At 44.2% G+C, this 18404-nt stretch overlaps 1 protein-coding gene across 3 annotated transcripts in view; it reads right to left on the minus strand.

Moving 5' to 3' along the window:
- The window catches only part of LOC146644338 (growth factor receptor-bound protein 10-like), a 52885-nt gene that overhangs the window by 6122 nt on the left and 28359 nt on the right, over positions 1–18404 (minus strand). For all 3 annotated transcript variants that reach the window (XM_085395151.1, XM_085395152.1, XM_085395153.1), the window contains 11 exons: positions 10902–11058; positions 8504–8619; positions 7328–7402; positions 6467–6604; positions 6202–6312; positions 4502–4600; positions 4323–4400; positions 3033–3149; positions 2494–2560; positions 2295–2382; positions 594–687 (listed from right to left, as the gene is read on the minus strand). In XM_085395151.1, the coding sequence (XP_085251277.1) occupies positions 594–687; positions 2295–2382; positions 2494–2560; positions 3033–3149; positions 4323–4400; positions 4502–4600; positions 6202–6312; positions 6467–6604; positions 7328–7402; positions 8504–8619; positions 10902–11058 (1140 nt within the window). The remainder of the gene's footprint in view (positions 1–593; positions 688–2294; positions 2383–2493; positions 2561–3032; positions 3150–4322; positions 4401–4501; positions 4601–6201; positions 6313–6466; positions 6605–7327; positions 7403–8503; positions 8620–10901; positions 11059–18404) is intronic.

The raw sequence follows: 18404 nt of genomic DNA on the forward strand, positions 1-18404 counted from the left end.
TTTACACTTTTGACTGAACGGACAGAAACTCCATTGGAGGAGAATGGCCATCTATTATCAGTTCAATGTAATCAGTCTGAAATACATATATACCTTTTTCCAAATAAAGTTAAAACACTTTCTCCATGCAACTGCATCTTTGTCAATAACTGATTGATCTGTTTCCTCTGAGCTGTTTCGAGCTGATTTCTGTCCTGCAGCAAAACAAATCTAAGTGCACGGCTGCCTGGGAGGAAGCAAAAAACACATTTTAAAATCTTAAAAAAGCACAGCGTACTTTGGACACGGGTTGGTGGTGATGCTAAATGAGTGTAGCAGGCTCGCTGGGCAGAGTCTGCCGTAGGGTTTTTTTACACTATAGAATTAAACTGCATCGCAGACTATTTTTAAAGATGGACCTGCTTCTGGGGACAAATATACTCCTTTGCCGGTGATGCCAACAAGCCACAGCAGCTGGTTTATGAGACTGTGACTGCAGTTTAGCAGTCAGACTATAACAAGAAGTCAAATTTGTGTCATTTTCACACCGTTTCTCATTTCAGTGCATCTTAACAGAGGCGGTGAGATTTTTCTTGCTTTGTAATCACACTGACCGGTAGGATCTGGAAGTGCTTGATCTTCTGGTGGTGGCACAAGGTGAGCACGAATGCCTTGGGATTACTCTGACTGTCCCGCAACAAGAATAACCTGAAAGAAAAAGATTACATCATGAGAACTAGTTCAACCACCTTATAAAAAGGACTGACATATCTACCATGAATTTCCATATGCTTGATAATACACACCTTGAATATACTGCTCAAAAAAATTAATGGACCACTTTGAAAAATCACGTTGGATATTACTCCACTGGGTAATGTGTTAGGATGAAAAGATGCCACATCGTTTGATGAAAACTAAATGATCAACCTACAGAAAGCTGAATTCAAAGACATCCTGAAAATTTAAAATGATGCAGCAGGTTATGGATGGTGTACCGGGGCATCTCCTCCCAGATCTGGACCAGGGCATGACTGAGGTGCAACCTGGTTGCTCAGATGCACTGAAACATAGAACATAATGTGGGGTGTTCTGTTGCATTTAGGTCAGGCCAGCAGGGCCAGTCAATGGTATCAATTTCTTCATCCTCCAGGAATTGAGTGGATACTCTCACCACATGAGATCAGAGATTCCCATTCAACAGGAGGAAACCAGGATCCACCCAGCACCAGAGTAGGGTCTGAGAATGGCTCCAAAGATTCCACCCTGATACCTAATGGGAGTCAGAGTGCTGTCACCTAACCTGTAGAGGTCTGTGTGTTTCCCAGACTATCATTGACCCACCACTCAATCGGTCATGCTATGTTACAGGCAGCATAATGTTCTCCACGGCTTCTCCACATCCTTTAATGTCTCTAATACGTCCTCAGGATGAACCTACACTCATCTGTGAAAAGTACAGAGCTGCCAATTCTGGTATTCTATGGCAAAAGCAGATCTGGCTCCAATGTCCTGGGCAGTGAGCACAGGGTCCACTAGGGGATGTCGGGCCCTCAGGCATCATGAAGTCAGTTTCTGATTGTTTGGTCAGAGACATTTGCACCAGTGTCCTATTCGAGGTCATTTTGTATCTCTGGCAGCGCTCACCCTGTTCCTCCTTGCACAGTGGACCCTGCTGATGGGTTAAAGACCTTCTACAGCCCTGTCCAGCTCTCCCAGAGTAACTGCCTGTCTTCTGAAATCTCCTCCATGCTCTTGAGACTGTGCTGGGAGACACAGCAAATCTTCTAGTAATGGCTCGCATTGATCTTGATTGGTTTGTACTGTCCAAGCTGTCCAGCCTTGGTAGGGTCCAGGTATCGTCTCATGCAACCAGTAGTGACACAGACCCAAGCTAAGTGCAAAACTAGTGAAAGAAACAGCCAGAAAAGATGAGGAGGGAAAAATGTCAGTGGCCTCCACCTGTTTGGGGGTTGTCTCATCGTTGCCCCTCTAGTTCACCTGTTGTTTATTTCATCAACACCAAAGCAGCTGAAGCTGATTAAAACCTCCTCTGCTACTAACCTGACCACATCAGGTCTCAGAAGTTTAACTGACTTGATGCAATATTCTGATTAAAAAGTGCTCCAGTAATTTTTTGAGCAGTGTTCTTTTGCAGTTTCTGGAAAGCATTAAAACTTGCTCTGTGTGTGTTGTTGCTTTGACGAACCAAAGCACAATCATCCTGACAGCACTTGGACTACTTTGACAAAATTATCTTCCTCCCGGAGCCTTCACGTGAGGAGCGCTCTCCGTTCGACAATGTCGTAACTCACCCATCGACTTGGCCTTGTTGTATCATCATTTTGTGGGCTTCCTCTCTCATGATACGACCATGAAACCACACCTGTGTCCTGTGAATCACTGAAAAACACGGGAGGTTTTCACGCACACAGACAGACACAACCATATTATATATATTTGTAAATGTATTTATACTGCTCATGGTGTTATTGCTAGGCCACATGAGAGTACCTGTGCTCAGAGAAGATGGATGCAGGGGACTGGGACTGCCCAAGACATTCATACGCTGACTCCTTTTCTATAAACACCACATTTATCGTTAGATATCATCATGTAAAACAAAACTCCCTCAAAGTCAAAGTCCCTAAGCCATGCCCATCACGTGTGTAACCCTCATGGCAAACTAAACTATGTTTAAACATCACTTTGGACCAAAACAAACACAGGAATGTTTTACTGTGAATCACTCTCTTCAATTCTTTTTAGTCCAATAACAAACACTCTACTGAAGGATGCACAGCTTTGGTAAAGTGCAACTACTACACACTTTAATTCACAAAGAAAACGCAGCCTTGTAGGGTATGAAAGGCTTCAGTGCATACCATCCATAAAAGCAGTCAATTTTTAAATATACTGGGAAACTCCTGCATATTCTGTGGTAATCACACAAAGCAGCTGCGGCTTGAATACGTTTGCACTTCTAGTCAGATATCCTCTATTTCCTATCTAAGCCCACCCTGCAGAACAGAATCCTTGCTCCCTCTGCTTACCCTCCAGGTATGCCCTTCTTCCAGGGCGGCGCTCTGGGCCTCGATGGGGTTGTCGATGACGCGACCGGTCCGCCCGGAGAAGTCCATGGCAACCAGGGAATTCTCAGATACGCTTCGCTGTTTGGAGAGCGGCAGGGTGGGTGGAGGGTGATGGTGGTTGGGTAGGGGTTAGAGGGAGGGGGCATACAAGAAAAAGGGTGGAGGGGTGGTAGACAAGGGTCAAGGGTTAAACAAGCCAGACACACTCACTGGAGCATGACAAATCCTGTCTGCACACAGACCCACTTTAGTCAATCCACAAATGCCCCTTTTGAGGAAAAGCACAAGCCTCTGCTGGCTATCTGGCTGTGGGACTCAAATTAGTCAAGACTTTCTTATAATAAATGTAATATAATATAATATAATATAATATAATATAATATAATATAATATAATATAATATAATATAATAATATTACTCTTCACAAAATAATCCAACATTAATTTTTCCCCTTTTTAGGAGTCGTTGTTATATTATATCCTAACACCTTTCAGAAGAAGTTACATTAATTAAACATAATGCTCGAAGATCTGCTGTGTTAATTTTTTCTCACGGTCTTTCTAACCGTTTCCTAAAAGCTTTGATAATCATACACCATTACTCTATTGAACAAGCGCAGTGGCAAACCCAGCTTCAGCTTCTAAACTGAACGCTGAGTTCAGGAAACATCAGGAAAACTGAGTGGAACTGCTTTTAGTTTGAGCTGCCACTGATCGCCTAACACTTTCAGATAGCGGGGTTTGTGAGTATGTGTGTGAAGTTTTAAACACAGGCTAACTCGCTGTAGAAGTATCTAATCTCTAGGTTAGGGCACAGACTTCAATTGTGGAGAATTGCGACTAATTCTATTCACAATCTTTCCAAAGCAGCTTATGACACCTTTTTCAACACCTCATGGTGCGAGGGGATTACACATCACACCTGCAAAAAACAATTCTCCTGTTAACTGTGCATGTGTTGGAACAGTATGTAAATATTCACTTATTAAAAAAATAGGATAAGATGTTTTTTAATGGATGCCATTTTGCTGTAAACTGTCTGCTTACATTAGCAGCAAACGTCAGCAGTAGCCTGGTCATCCGAATATAAAAATCTATTTCAGCATTTCAATAAAACAAGTTTTTTCCTCTTAAGAAGCTTTGAACTTCGTCCCAAGATTACTATCGGCTAATTCATGCATCAATCTGGATTCGTCCCTGCTGTTAGAGCAGAGCTGCAGTAAGGCGATGTCACAGAGAGCAGATCCTCACCACAGGTGCAGTAAAAGGCGAGAGGTTAGACTTCCTCTGCTGGGGCACGTTGTAGCTCTGATACAGCACTATTCCGTACTACGGGGGCAGGAGAGAGGAGAAGGCATCAGCTTAACATCCAAGCACCAACTAACTAATTAATGTTTAACTGCGACGCAAGAAAAGTGCAGGGTTTTTACTTTGAACAGCCTGAAGGCAGTCATCCAGCAAGTCCTGCTCTGCTCGTCCTCCGCACACAGCATTTTCAGTTCCTTGCAGTCGCTCCTCACTTTGCTGGGCTGTCGACCAAACAGAGGACGCAGCGGGGAATTAGATTAACGAGATGCACATCGCAAACATGAACAGTAATAAGGCTTCATGTGACCGTGCCAGAACACAGTCACAGTGCAGCCACTGTTGTGCTCGTCAGCACAGGTCTGCGCCCTAATCACAGCAAAGATCTGACTGCTTTGGGGGTTAGAGTGGCAATCAGGAGTCGATTGAAAAGAATTTAGCATTTTCCACATGACCCAATCTTTATTAAATATTTATACACTGCATGCAGTCAAATAACATGAAAGTAAGTGATACAGTAAGGTTAGGAAAATCTATTTTTTTATGATTTATTTATGGACAGAGTTGCGACTTTCCAGGCAACTCTGTCCAAAATCACAGCTTAGACTTTTTCCTTTTTCCTTTCCTCCTTCCACCACCAATAAGGGCATGAGGCACACTGCTCCCTAAATACAACCCCATACTGATAAATTCATTCATGTCACCATGGCAACAAACCCCACCACCCCCTCACCCCACCAAGAAAAATCCCTCACCCAATCCTGCACTGTCACCCCCGCTGACAGCATCTGACACGCCAATCGTCTAGCACGTGTGTGTCTGTGTGTGTGTAAAAGAGAGGTGAAGAGGTCAGGTGGGCCAGATTCCCTGTGCCATCCCTGCTTATCCCCCTGAGCTTATCCCAGATCAGCAGGTACGCCCACCGCAGATACCACCCGGAGCGGGGCACAGTACTAGAGTGTGTTTAAACCCCTGCTGTGCTGTTTTAAACCCATGTGTCCTCACAGACACGCCCACTACATACAACATATGCAGAGAAGTACTGACTTTAAATAAAGATTTCAAAACTGTGAAAAAATCTGTCAAATGAGACATTTTTTAGCTATTAAAGAACAATAATATTCATCTCTAGTGGGAGCCCTGAAGTTAAAAACTGCACTTCCTGTAATGACCACTAGAGGCTGACTCTAAGACTGAACCAATCCCCACAGACTCCCATGTTAGCACAACTTCCCAGCATGTTTACAGTCTGTTCAGCCAGTTCTTTCCTCTATAACCACAGAATGAGAGGTGAGATGTGTTGTTACTGACCAATGACTGTATACAGTCATTGTTACTGATGCACTGAAACTTTATTAAAGTTGAAGTTATGCAGTATTAGCGGATTAGCAGCTGTAGCTGCTAGCTGCCCGCTGAGCTACATTTCAGCTAATCTGAATCACTGCACTTTAACTGCGTTTGTGCATTTGGTACCTTTTGGAGCATTTTGTGTGTAATTATGTGGCTAATAATAAGGCCTGAAGTGTGACTACTTCTACTAACAAACTATTCGAGAACTCTTAGCTTCAGTGTTGCTGAGTCAAGTTCTACTTCCATGTTATTTAGCAAAAATTAGGATGAAATCATGGCTAAATATAGCACATATCTGTTTATGGATGCAGCTTTCTGACCACCCAAACGCAGTCACCTCTGGCTCCACAAAAATAACAACCAAGCGGCCAAAATCCTAAAAATCTGAAGCCTCAAAACATGATTTCACAAACCAGTGGGTGATGTCACTGTGGCTGCATCTTTATTTACAGTCTGTGGTTTGTCTGTGTGTTACCTTGATGCAGAACTGGTAGTCTGTGGGGGCGTTGTGAAGTTTTCGGCCCGTGATGACGGTGAAGACGTTACTGTCCTCCAGGTCTGACAGTACCTGCAAGTGCCGGGGCTCCTGTGGGGGTTGTGAGGGTGGCGATATATGATTTAAGCTAATGCACAACAAGCGCAAACACACACACACAAATTGTGGGATTAGGCAGCTGACAAGCCCTAGATCTAGTTTACTTCACACCACTTCCACAATCAATAAAGCAATACTTTCTCACCTTGGATGTTCCTTTAGTGGAGTAATAAAGGCCGGAGCGGCGCAGGAACATGTAGAGCTTTTTCCAGGACTTGCGTCCAGGCTCTTTCACATGCAGATAGCCCTGAATCTCTGGACAGCTGCTTGAGTTCAGAAAGTTCTGGAAAACGAACGCACAACAACATCTATCGTTAATACTGCTGCAGGGCAAGGATATTATAATTAACCAAAACTAAATATGGTTTGTTAACTAAAATAAAATATAAATAAATAAAATTAACTGAAATAATTTGGTGGAACTTGGAAAACAAACTAAAATAAATATCCTTAGTTTGAGTGTTTGTTAGTTGGGTAAAAAGTTGTATTACAGCTTGCCTGATGAGGCATTAGTGGACGTGTTTGCTGAAAGTCTGGATGAGTCTCTATGAGTCAACCGCGTTCAACACGTTCTGTGTTTTTATTGCAATAACTGTGATTTTCCCCAAATCTGACCTGTGACCTTAAAACTCAAACTGAAGCTAAGAGAAAACAAAACTAAACAAACATTTTCAAATATTAAAAACTAAACTGAATTAAAAAGAACAAGCCAAAATAAAATAAAAATAACTATAATAGCACTGCTGCAGGGGAAGTGAATGCAGCACTGTTTGGGTATCTGCTTTTAAAATAGATCATAATGAAAATCTGAATTAAAAATGAATATCGCAGTGAAATAATGAGGCAGCTTATTTTATATTTCTAAAAATCGGGAAGCAAATTGAGCGCAGCACCATAATCTGTCTGTGCATGCGCATGCATATTTTTGGATGAACAGATGGTAACGCTCTTGAGATATCAGGGCTCGTATAATTCATAGTATTGCTTCACTGAGTCATCAACTCACCTGTAAGAGCTGTGACGGAGGAATTGAGCCATCAGACTCCTGACAAAAAGCCACCATCTGCTCCGGAAAAAAGTTCTGCATGGAAAAGACACACGGAGATCGCCAGTGAGCGAGAGACAAAGAGACAAAGAAAGAGAGAGAGGCACTACAGACCACTTAGGATAGTGCTTCTCTATCCAGAATGTGTGTGTGTGTGTGTGTGTGTGTGTGTGTGTGTGTGTGTGTGTGTGTGTGTGTGTGTGTGTGTGTGTGTGTGTGTGTGTGTGTGTGTGTGTATGGGATGTGTGAGTGTTCAATCAACACAAGGACTAAGAGCCAAAGTGGTGCGGAGACAGAGAGAGAGGGCACTCCAGCCCTCGGAGTAGATGCAGTATGATCTCACCCGCTGATGTAATCCCCTTTAACCAGCAGCGCTACTCTTAGCGTGATTGACAAGCCGTGGCCAGCACTCCTGTGTTTTACTGTGCTCATTACCACAGAGCTGAGGTCACCTGCTGGCTCTGACACACACCTAAATCACCCACAGCAATAATGTCACCGTATACCCGGCCAGCACACAACAGTAACAGCCCCACGCTGCGTCCATCGCCAGAAAAGATGCCACGCAGGCCGCTCGGCGCAGAGTCGCTGGCTGCCAGAAGTAGGGACGTGTACGTCTTTAAAAAAACGACGATCGGCTTTGCATTTTGAGATTTTAGCACCTGTCTGAAGGTAGGATAAAAGGATAATGATGAGTTTTAACTGAAACCGTTAGCTTCTTCCAGGAGGAAGAATGAAACGGGAAATGCAGAGAGTGTAGCTAAAATACTTTAGCATTGCCATTTACCCGTCATGTAATGAGGGCTTAAAACCCCAGCTGTGACTCTTTGTCTTATACTAATTGACGATTCCTGAACAGAAAAATGACTAAAAGGTGATTTAAAAACCCCGAAAACACAACAATCCTCTAATTTTTGGCTAAAACGATTAAACACAGAGGTGCTGGCTGCTAGCAACAAATTTGTTGCTGCATTTCAAAAACATCAAAAGATGAAAAACCTTTTGAACCCCAATTTCTCTCCCCCTCTCTCACTCTTTGTGTGTGTGTGTGCTGCTGTGTCTACGTGGCTCTGTGGGGGATGCGTGCTAAACCGAGGCAGTCACAGAAAGGTCACTTTAGGGATGCAGGAGACTCACCAGGGGGTTCCTGAAGAATTCATATTTGGCATAATTCTTCCTGAAGAGGAATTTACTGTCACCGCTCATGGAGGCTTGAACCTGAACCACCAGCTCGTGGTCCTCCACACATCTCTCTGAATGAGGGCACAGACACAGGCAATGTTAAAAAAAAGAAATTGCCCTCTGGGGACGGCGTCGAACAGAAACCGTCCGGTTTTAAATCTGCGAGCGCGGCTTTTAGGGCTCATTTGTATACTAAAAAGATTTTCATGTCAAAAACACCGTTCATTGTTCTTATTTAGATTCATTTTAGGGATTCATCCACAGCATAACAAGCAGCTCTTTTGCATACATTTCCACTTTTTTTCCTCCCTCCTGTGTTGACAGCATATTTAGAAGTGTCCTTGTCACTAAAGGACTTACTGTGAGCTGTAACTGCATCCCCTAGCATGCTGAACAAAACAGCTTTTGAGGCGCTGAACCTGAATGTAATTCTAGTGCCATACACTGGAACCGTCGAGGATATTTTTATTTTAAAGTGTCTCGCAGAGTAACAGAGTATTAATAAGCTGTTCACATATATGAATAAATACAAGAACCTTTTGTTTGCTTGCTGCCAATCAGAAGAATGCTGGCTTGTTTCAGATAGAGGATGAACAAAGATAATAATAAGGATTATTTAGAACTGTGATTCATGGAAAGCTGCTATGCCAGAGTCCATGAATTAAAAACATGCAGAGATCCATATAAGATGTCTCCAGCAGAAATTTAGCCACATTAACCCCCACATCAGCATTGTGTACAATGACGCAGCAAGAAATAAATACTTTTGATTTTTTTTAAAAACATCGCCTGTTACTAAGAGACGGGCGAGGAACTAAGAGGTTAAATAAGGAGGGGCGGTGAAGAGGAAGAAGCGCTGTGAGGCAGAGGAGGGAGGAGGTGAAGGTAGTGGTGTTGGAGGAGGAGGGGGGGGGTTTGCAGGAAGATGATGTCATTTATTTAGGCTGATTGCTGAGAGCAGCAAAGCCATAAGCAAAGTACAAACCACAGACAAACACACAACCACACATTACAGGCTCACATAGACCTAACCTGCTCACTGTGCACCACGGAGGCCCAGTTACTTTCTTTGTGTGTGTGCTTGCTTGTGTGTGCGTGTCCTCGTCTATCTTAAGTTGAGGGCACATGATCTCAGAGTGATGCAGGTAAGAATTTGATAGTGGTGGGATGTTCCAGTTAGACGTGGACGTGCAGGCAGGGTTCTCCTGTTTCACTGAGGCACAAACACACATTTCTAAACTGAAGCTGTACTCACTTCTTTTTTTCTTGCTTAGCTCTGGCTGTAGTTAAGGGGTGGAAATGTCTGGACTCTGCGCGCGTCCGCTCGTGCACGCCCTCGTTGGCTACAAGTGGGGGAATTTCCTGTGGACAGTCAGGAAAGGGCCGATTGGCTAGAAAGGCTAGGGGCTCGTCCAATAGAGACCGGCGATTGGTTCCTCGCAGCTCTGGTATGACGCTTCAGTCCCAGGCCTCTCCGCCCTCCACCCCCACCTTCTGTCTGTCTCTCTCTTTCTTTCTCCCTTCATCTCTCCTTCCCTTCTTCCCTCTCCTCTCCTCACCTCACATTCCATCGCTCCGGTGCACTTTTTTCCCCCCCCAGAAACGCAGATCAAGCAGGAAAGCACAAAGCAATCCTTTGACTCTAAAAATACGACTCGAGAGGAGGAAAGCCTCATTGAGGACAAAGGCAGACCCAGAGAAGAAGAAGAAAAAAAATAAAGCTTCAAAAAGGGACACACGGCAAAAGTGAAGAAACGAAGCACGAGTCCTATGTTTTCCTTTTTTTTCCCGCCCCCTCTACCTCTTTTTTCTCGCTCCCCCCACCCTCTCTCTGAGCAAACTATTTGGGAGGGAAAAGCATGTGAGTAGAACATGGAAAATGCTTAATCCTACAAGCACCACACCTCCCTCTCAAGTGGTAAAGCCATGCAAACACTGGTGCTGTGATCAAGTGAATACACAGGGCACACACACCTGCAGAAAAGCACACGCAAGGCAAATATGCAGAGATTTAGCAGGAAGCGTTTATTCTCTTATTAGAAGCTACAAGAAAAAAATTCCTTTTTTCATGGATCGCATTATGTGCTTTTTTCTTTTAATCTACAGGAAAGTAAAATCAAAGCTCCCAGGTTTTTTTTAGAAAATGTTATAATGTAACAGATTTGTAACAATCTGACGACCTCACTGAAACTTCTAATGGTGTTTAATCACCTTTTCATCACTGCATAAACACAATACAAGAACCAAAGTAGCTTTAATCCCTTTTCTTGCAAAAAAGAAAGGAGGAAAAAAAAGGCGAGGATCGAGCATCGCTGTCCGCACTGGGATCCACACAGAACACTGAGATTCTTACCAATGCCGAGGATGGGGTGGTGCTCCACCAGCGACCAGGCGCTGTCATCCAGGCAGTGGCTCTTGTAGACCAGCAGCTGGCACACATCTCGAGTCGTCATGTCGGCCGGGATCTCCACGACTTTGCTGGCCCCATCCTCGCTCCACACCTTCACTATCTGAAAGCACATACACACACATAAGAGGGATGGTGAGGATATGTGTACATGACAGCAGCAAAGGTCATGTTTTCAAAAACAGGTACGAGGCATGAAGTTGCTGTCAGGAGCATTTGCAGAGAGAGGAAAAACAAAAGCTGAGACTACAACAGATGACCAGCTGCAGTTACCTCCATAACCAGGTGCTCTGGTTGGTCCCGTTCACAATATTCTGTCACTCGAACACAAGAAGGTCTTAAAATAAGAAGAAGGATGACGTCCAGGAAAGGCTGGCTGGTCCCTGAGTGTTTAGTTCAGCCCTTTTTGTCCGCAGCAAACGGACGTCAGCGAAACGGACGTTTCCCCTCACATACGAGAATATCTGCACTTGGAAAAGCTTAAAAATCTGCCCCCCCACCCCGACATTTGAACTTTGATGGCGAAACCGTGTGGTGGATTTATACGTGTTGTATATTGTCATTAAAAATGTCACCGCTGGGAGCAGCAAGCGGGCAGAGTTCAAAGTACCTCCCAGTGTTGCGCCATTTTGAACCATTTCAGCCAAAGTGCCCAGACCGACATTTAAGCCGGGTGTATTTTTTTTTTGGCTTCTTCAAGTGTGTTGCTGCACAGACAACCACAGGCCAGCTGCTTCACACCACTCTACGAGCAGATTCACACACACATAGGGACAGATTGCCCTCACAAATATGAGCAAACCACAGAGGCAAAATTATCTTCTAAATCTCAGAAATGGTAGGTGGCTCTTGTGTGTGTTCTCACACGCCCACGTCCCAACATCCTCTGGTCACAGCCGGGGATTCGGCTGCCCTGCACTTCACAGACTGCCAACCAGGGAGCAACTGTTGAAAATTACATGAAACAAGAGAAAAACCTAGTGATGGGCGAAGGGTTGGAAGGTGGTGGGCGGCTGGCGGGCGGCTGGGGGGTTCACGGAAAATTAATTCAGACCAAGGCCCCCGTAGAGCGGGAATACGCAAAAATGCCAAGTAAACGGCAGCCGCGGTGGTCTGGAAACGACACAGAGCGTCAGGAGCAACAGCATGCAGACATGGAGAAAAACTCCCAGCGCAACCAGAAACAACGTCACGGCACTCTTTGCCCCTGCAGAGCCCGAAGACCGCCTCCTCTCTTCCCAGATGCCACAAAGGAGGGGGGACAAAAACTGCATTTATGACGCATTAGTTTGTTTGAGAAAAGTTTTAAACACACTGACCTGAGGGGGGGGGGGGGATGCAAACTGGCAACCAGACACGCACACACAAAACTGATGACAGAGACCCATAAAAGAAACAAACACACACACCCACACACACATGCAGAAGTCTCTTACCTCCACAGCCTGTAAGAGGCAACAGTCTGGAGAGCAGGATGGCATTTTCACACTGAGACGCTCTCCAGTGACACACAGGGACAGAGAGAGAGCGAGAGCGAGAGAGAGAGAGAGAGAGAGAGAGAGGGGAGGGGAAGGGAAACAGGAGGCGAGAGGAGAGGAAGTCAGGAAGAGAGAGAGAGAGAGGGAGGGACGGATTGGCAAGGAGAGCGCTAGAGAGGAAAGAGGAAAGAAGGGGGAGGAAGTGACAGAGGAAGGATGAGAGAGGAAGAGAGAGAGAGACAGCCCCCGACTTCTCCAGTCTTCTCGTGCTGGGCAGCATAAAGACTGAGCTGCAAGGAGTGGTCTGAACAGTAGCTCCTCTCCTCCTCCTCCTCCTCTTCCACCACTCCCCTCCCTCCGTTCGTCTCCTCACACAGGATTAACCCAGTGTGGGATTTTTAAAACGGTGAGCTGCTACCTGTCACGTACGCTACCACTCTTATCTTCAGGGTTGCTTTTCAATCCTCTCCTCCAAACCCGACTTCCCAAAAACAAAACACTGTCAGCTCCTTTTACTGATGGCGCCGCACCAGAAGTAGCAGTCCCTCTCCCTGAAACACACCCACACCTCCTCACATGCACGAGGACAGAAAGAACAAGCTCAAACTACTAAGCCAATCACTGAGCAAACACACACACACACACACACTGACATTTTCTTTGAGCTGCCTAATGGTTTCAATTTCTAACCCCTCCCTCCCCCTTGTCCTCCCTCCTCTTCCTCTCCTCCTCCTCAGCTGTATGTGAAATACTGTGAGACGGTGTTAGGACCAGAGCAACATGTGTAACGCACAATGACGGCTTCAAGGGTCGCTGAGAAGGCAGCAGGAAGTCTTAAAGGCAAAAAAAAGGAATAAAAGTTGGGGTGATTCGATCTGAAGCTGCACGGATCACGTGCCGGCTGGGCAAACAGTCTTTGGGGTGGGAATGGAGGGGAGGGCTAGAAATGGAGGGATGGATAGATGGATGGATAGGCGGGTAGGTTGGTCAGCAAATCTGGAGGAAAAAGGAACATGCCGATAACATGTGTGTGTGGGGGGGGGGATAGAAAGAGAAAAGAGCGAGAGCTATGGAGGAATGTCAGTAATGCAATACTGAGTCATAATCAGGCTCATGTGTAGAGCACAGGCCAGCCCAGCTGGCCCCTAATACAGTGTGCACGCCAACTATGAGGTGCATGCGCTCCAGCACAGACACGGGTACAAAGGGGGAAGACAAAATGTAAACTATGAAGACGAGCTCCAGGAGATTTTTTTCCTATACGTTACTGCTCGACGTTTGCTCCAGCCTCATGCTGCAGTTTGGCACTCAGAGTTTACGTTGATTACAGATATTAGAGAATCCCAAATATGATGAGAGAAAAGATTGGAAGAGATAATGAGCTCACTTTTGGAGTCTTCAATTTGTGTTTTTCGACTTTTTTTAGTCGATGTTTTTACTGCCAGGGTCCTTGGAAAGTTTAAAATCCCTTTACCTAGTTTCATGTTTCCATCATGAAACTTAGCTCACCTTGCCGCCCCCCCCCTCCACTTCCCTCTCATCTCTCTCCAGGCTGAGGCTGAGGTTACACGCCTGCTGCTGCTTATAGCAACACATAAAGAGGGCCGTGAGCAACAATATACCGGACTGGAAGGTCATGTACAGACACCCGCGTGCACACACACTGCACACATCGGGTCAGAGGTCAAACAAAATAACTTACACCAGGGTCAAACCCACTTGACCAGGAAGTTTATGGGACCTTAAACCACAAGCTAAAAGTGACACACACACACACACACTTTGAGTTTACTGTGTAAATCCATGCCAGTGCCACTGTGAGAAGATCCACAGGGAGCCTAGTTGAAACTTCTTAACATGTTTTTTTCCATCTTGTAAAAACTTTAAGTGGCACAACTGATAAACTCTGGAAGGCTTTACTGTTTCTTGGCCGTTGTGAGAAATGGAAAATTGCATACATACTGTATATAAATGTGATTCTTGTTGCTCATCAACCATGAAATGTTCAGAATATAGATTCATTCTCCTGTTTTCTGGCACGCAGGACATTTAGTGTAGCCAGCAGTACAATCCATATAAACAGACAAAAGCTGCAAATGCTCACCAGCAGGCAGACTTTCCTAAATATTTTAAATAACATTTACAAATGAAAAATGATGCACGCGGCACTTTTAAAAAGAACCCCCAACCCTCCAGTTCCCAAGCATGTTGTTTGGGACAAACTGCTGTGCTGACAGCAACGCCCGGACACTGGCGGAGCTCCACCACCACCCCATTCTTGTCCTTGACGTTTCAAATCTTGCTAGATGTAGTCCAATGGCTGACAGGTGTAGGGTCTTTGACTATGGAGCCAAGCTGCTGTAATATATATACAATGCAATGTAGAGTCTTGGTATCATCAATGAGGCCGTACCATCAAACAGGCTGGTTTTTTTAGGTTTTTTTTTTAACTGTGTGCTGATAAGAAGCCAGGTGGCCCCTCTCCTCCGTAACCCAGATGATGCAAGGCCTATAAATTAACATAAAGAAGTCCAAATTTTGGATTGGTCAGACCATAGGACAGTTTTTCACTTTGGTTCAGTGCATTCTTAAGGAGACATTTGGACCATGGAAGGCAGCAGTGTTTCTGGAGTTTGTTCAAAGTTTTTGGTGAGGGGGTTTGGTTTGAAATACAACAAATACCTACAATTTTCCATTTTCCTTAACTTTAACTGAATACTCTCGGAATTTTACTTATTACAAATGTTTTATAAGCACATGTTTATCTTTAAAATAAATAAATAAATAACTTTATTACTCCACCTGAATTGTTCCACCGGGAGTTTATTTCAGCATCACACGTTTTCCAGTCTCCTAAACATTTTTAATGGGTTGTTATCATCCAATGCAAAATGAAAAATCTGACTGACGCACTTGAGAAATGTCTGTATGGACATCTGTTTCTTCCATCTTAACAACTGTTCATCTAGGCCCCTTCAAACTCTACAGGTTTATTGCTACCCCTCTCTGAGCCTGGTTCTGTCGGAGGTTCCTTCCTGTTAAAAGGGAGTTTTTCCTTCCCTCTGTCGCCAAGTGGTTGCTGAAAGGGGTTCATCTGATTGTTTAGGTCCTCTCTGCATTATTGTAGTTTCTGTACCACACAATCTGAAGAGCCTTAAGGTGAATGTTGTTGTGATTTGGTGCTATATAAATAAAACTGAATTTAATTGAATATTTTCAAACACTGAAAATGTATTACCAGCAGAAACCAACACCTCCACTGATAGCTGACTATGCAGCCACAGTCAGCTAACACACCCATCACTAATGCCAATTTTTGAATGCTGGCTGCTGGTGACTCCCACCCTGCTCTGTTACAGCGTCATCTGCCTTTCATGTCTGAGTGGTCGGGTTTCAGGCCAGACAGAGCTGATTAGCTCTGCAGACAGGCCAAACTCAATTTTACCTCACTGGAGAGCCATCGCAGAACTTCGTCTAGTGGCTCGTTTCCCTGCGACCCACCACGGACAGGGCACACCGTCTGTCCCACACACACTTGCACGCGCACAAACACACGCACAAACATATATCAGCCAAAAGTTTGATGGATATCTACTGTTCAGTTCGAGGAACTTATCGGGTTTAAAGATCGCTCATGTGGGCACGGTGAAATCAATCCAGTAAGACAGAATGTACAACAAGTTTCTAGCTCCACCACACAGCAAAATATTTTTTTTAAAAAGAGTTAAAAGAGCACATTATGTTTCCATGCAAAGGTCCACATCCCTTCCACACATCTTCTTTCATCTAGTTTGTCTGAGCTCACCATTCTCCAGTTCCACAGCAAAATCAATACCTGCTGCATAGTTTGGTTATGTAGAGGATACAGTCTCACTGATCTTTTTTGATTAAAAAAAAGTCCAAAGAATGTGGGTAAACTCCCTCTTCAGGAATTTGGATTGAGCACATGTTAATATCAGAGCAGCAATCAGATGCCGACAAAGAATTTCTGTCTTCCAAACTGGGAGAAAAGGACCTGAAACAAGCACTGATCTGTACAGCACCCCCAAATGGTCAGAGCAGGAGGATGCAGCTGAGGATGCAGCTGTGGATACAGCTGTTGCTCTGCTTTACGATGAAATCTACGGAGGCTTTGCTGTGACTGCTTTTTCAGCAGAGAACATGCAAAAAGTTCCTGCACCAGAACACCAAGGTCATTTCAGGGAAATATCTCCACAATATTACAACACTAGCAACTACATTTTGAATCCCTTAGAAGACTTTTCATTGTTTCCGTTCATTATTATGATTTCAATGGGAAAACTCAATCTACAGTCTATTATGACAGAAATGACCCATGTAATCCTCAGAAATTACATTCAAGCTTGAGTGAGTATGTGTGTCAGAGTCCTGTAAATCATCATGACACACACACACACACACACACACACACACACACACACACACACACACACACACACACACACACACATAACTGTACTGAATCCTATTCAGGTGAGTAACTAAATTAAAATTGATCACAAAGCATGATGATTTATGCGAGACTATGCAGCGACCTCGTGACTATGCAACGAGGAGCTTGTGCATCCTGTCATTACAGGCTGACTTGGGTGAGCAAGCTTTCACTGCCATCTTTACATGCACAGAGACACACACACATGCACCTTATCTGATTGCAGTGGGTCAGCAGACCATTGCGTGCAGAAGTACATCAGCTGACCACAGACAAAGAGGGAGGTAGGAGTACTAAATAGAGACTGAATGACTCAGGGCTTTAGTCTTAAATTAGTTTTTAATAACACAGCTACAGATCACCACATGAATCTGCTTTTAACACTTATGTATAAGAATAACGGCTGCATACAGAACAGCTATTAAATAGCTGCTCACAACAATATTTTGCATTATTTATTTAATAAATGTTTTCAAAACTTGTGTGTACCAGTGAATACTTACATGTTGTACTCACAGTCCTGTGAAAAATGATTCAGCAGGTTTTAGAACCACCTTTAGCCACAAGTGATTGTTTTTTATATGACCTTTTCTCTTATCTTTATCTTCACATTGCTGTGGAGGAATTTTGGTCCACGCTTCTTTACAGATTTGCTTTAGTTCATTGATGTTTGCAGACATTTGCTCAAGGACAACGCCACAGTAGGATGGGACTCAAGAACCAGTTCTTGGGTTAGCCTGAACTGGTTCCCAGTAGTTCAATTCCTTGGAGTTGCTAGGGGAATTGTTAGTCTGCTTGCCTATCGATCCCACTAATCAGTTCTACTTGCCCTCACGCTACAATCAGCTGATTTCAGTTCGTACATCTGAGGTGACAGCGGCGCAGTCTACAGCGTTATGGAGAGTGATGGTAAAGAGCGAAGTGCATCCAGGACAGACACAAATGCATTATGTTGCTAACATAACTTCAGCTTTTTTGCTAACGCTAAGCTAGCCAAGAACCAAGAGTGACGTTAACACGCCGAGTCAACGCCGACCCCGGCCCAGCAGCCACAGCCTGAGCAGTCAGGCTGCAGCCTCTGTTTCTACCTGTTCAAAGTGAAATCACTGTGGAGATCACTTTGAAGTCTTTTTGTGTTGTTGGCTTTGTGTTCATATGTAATACTAAGAGAAAGACCACGTGTGTTCTCATTAGAATAGGGATTTGTGTTGGTGTGTAGGACTCTAGCCTCAGGTTTAAACTGTTAAATGGTAGTTCTAAGACATTGTGTTTCAGCTATTTTACAAAGTAACATGAAAGTAATGTAACAAGTATTATAGCAAGTAATGTAATGCATTACTTCTAAGAAAAGTGTTCGGGGTAATAATTACTTTTTTTGAGTAACGACCACAAAATGATCACAACGAAGAGGGGAAATACCTCCAACATGCACAAAGATTTGACCACAATGCAATCAATAAATCTGCATGAATGTAATGTCTTTGATATGCTGTTTATCAATGGTGGTGACTCTCAAAG

Source organism: Rhamphochromis longiceps, linkage group LG22 (assembly GCF_057381845.1).
Source record: "Rhamphochromis longiceps isolate RC_006_pf linkage group LG22, R_longiceps_female_GT1.1, whole genome shotgun sequence".
NCBI classification, from domain to species: domain Eukaryota; kingdom Metazoa; phylum Chordata; class Actinopteri; order Cichliformes; family Cichlidae; genus Rhamphochromis; species Rhamphochromis longiceps.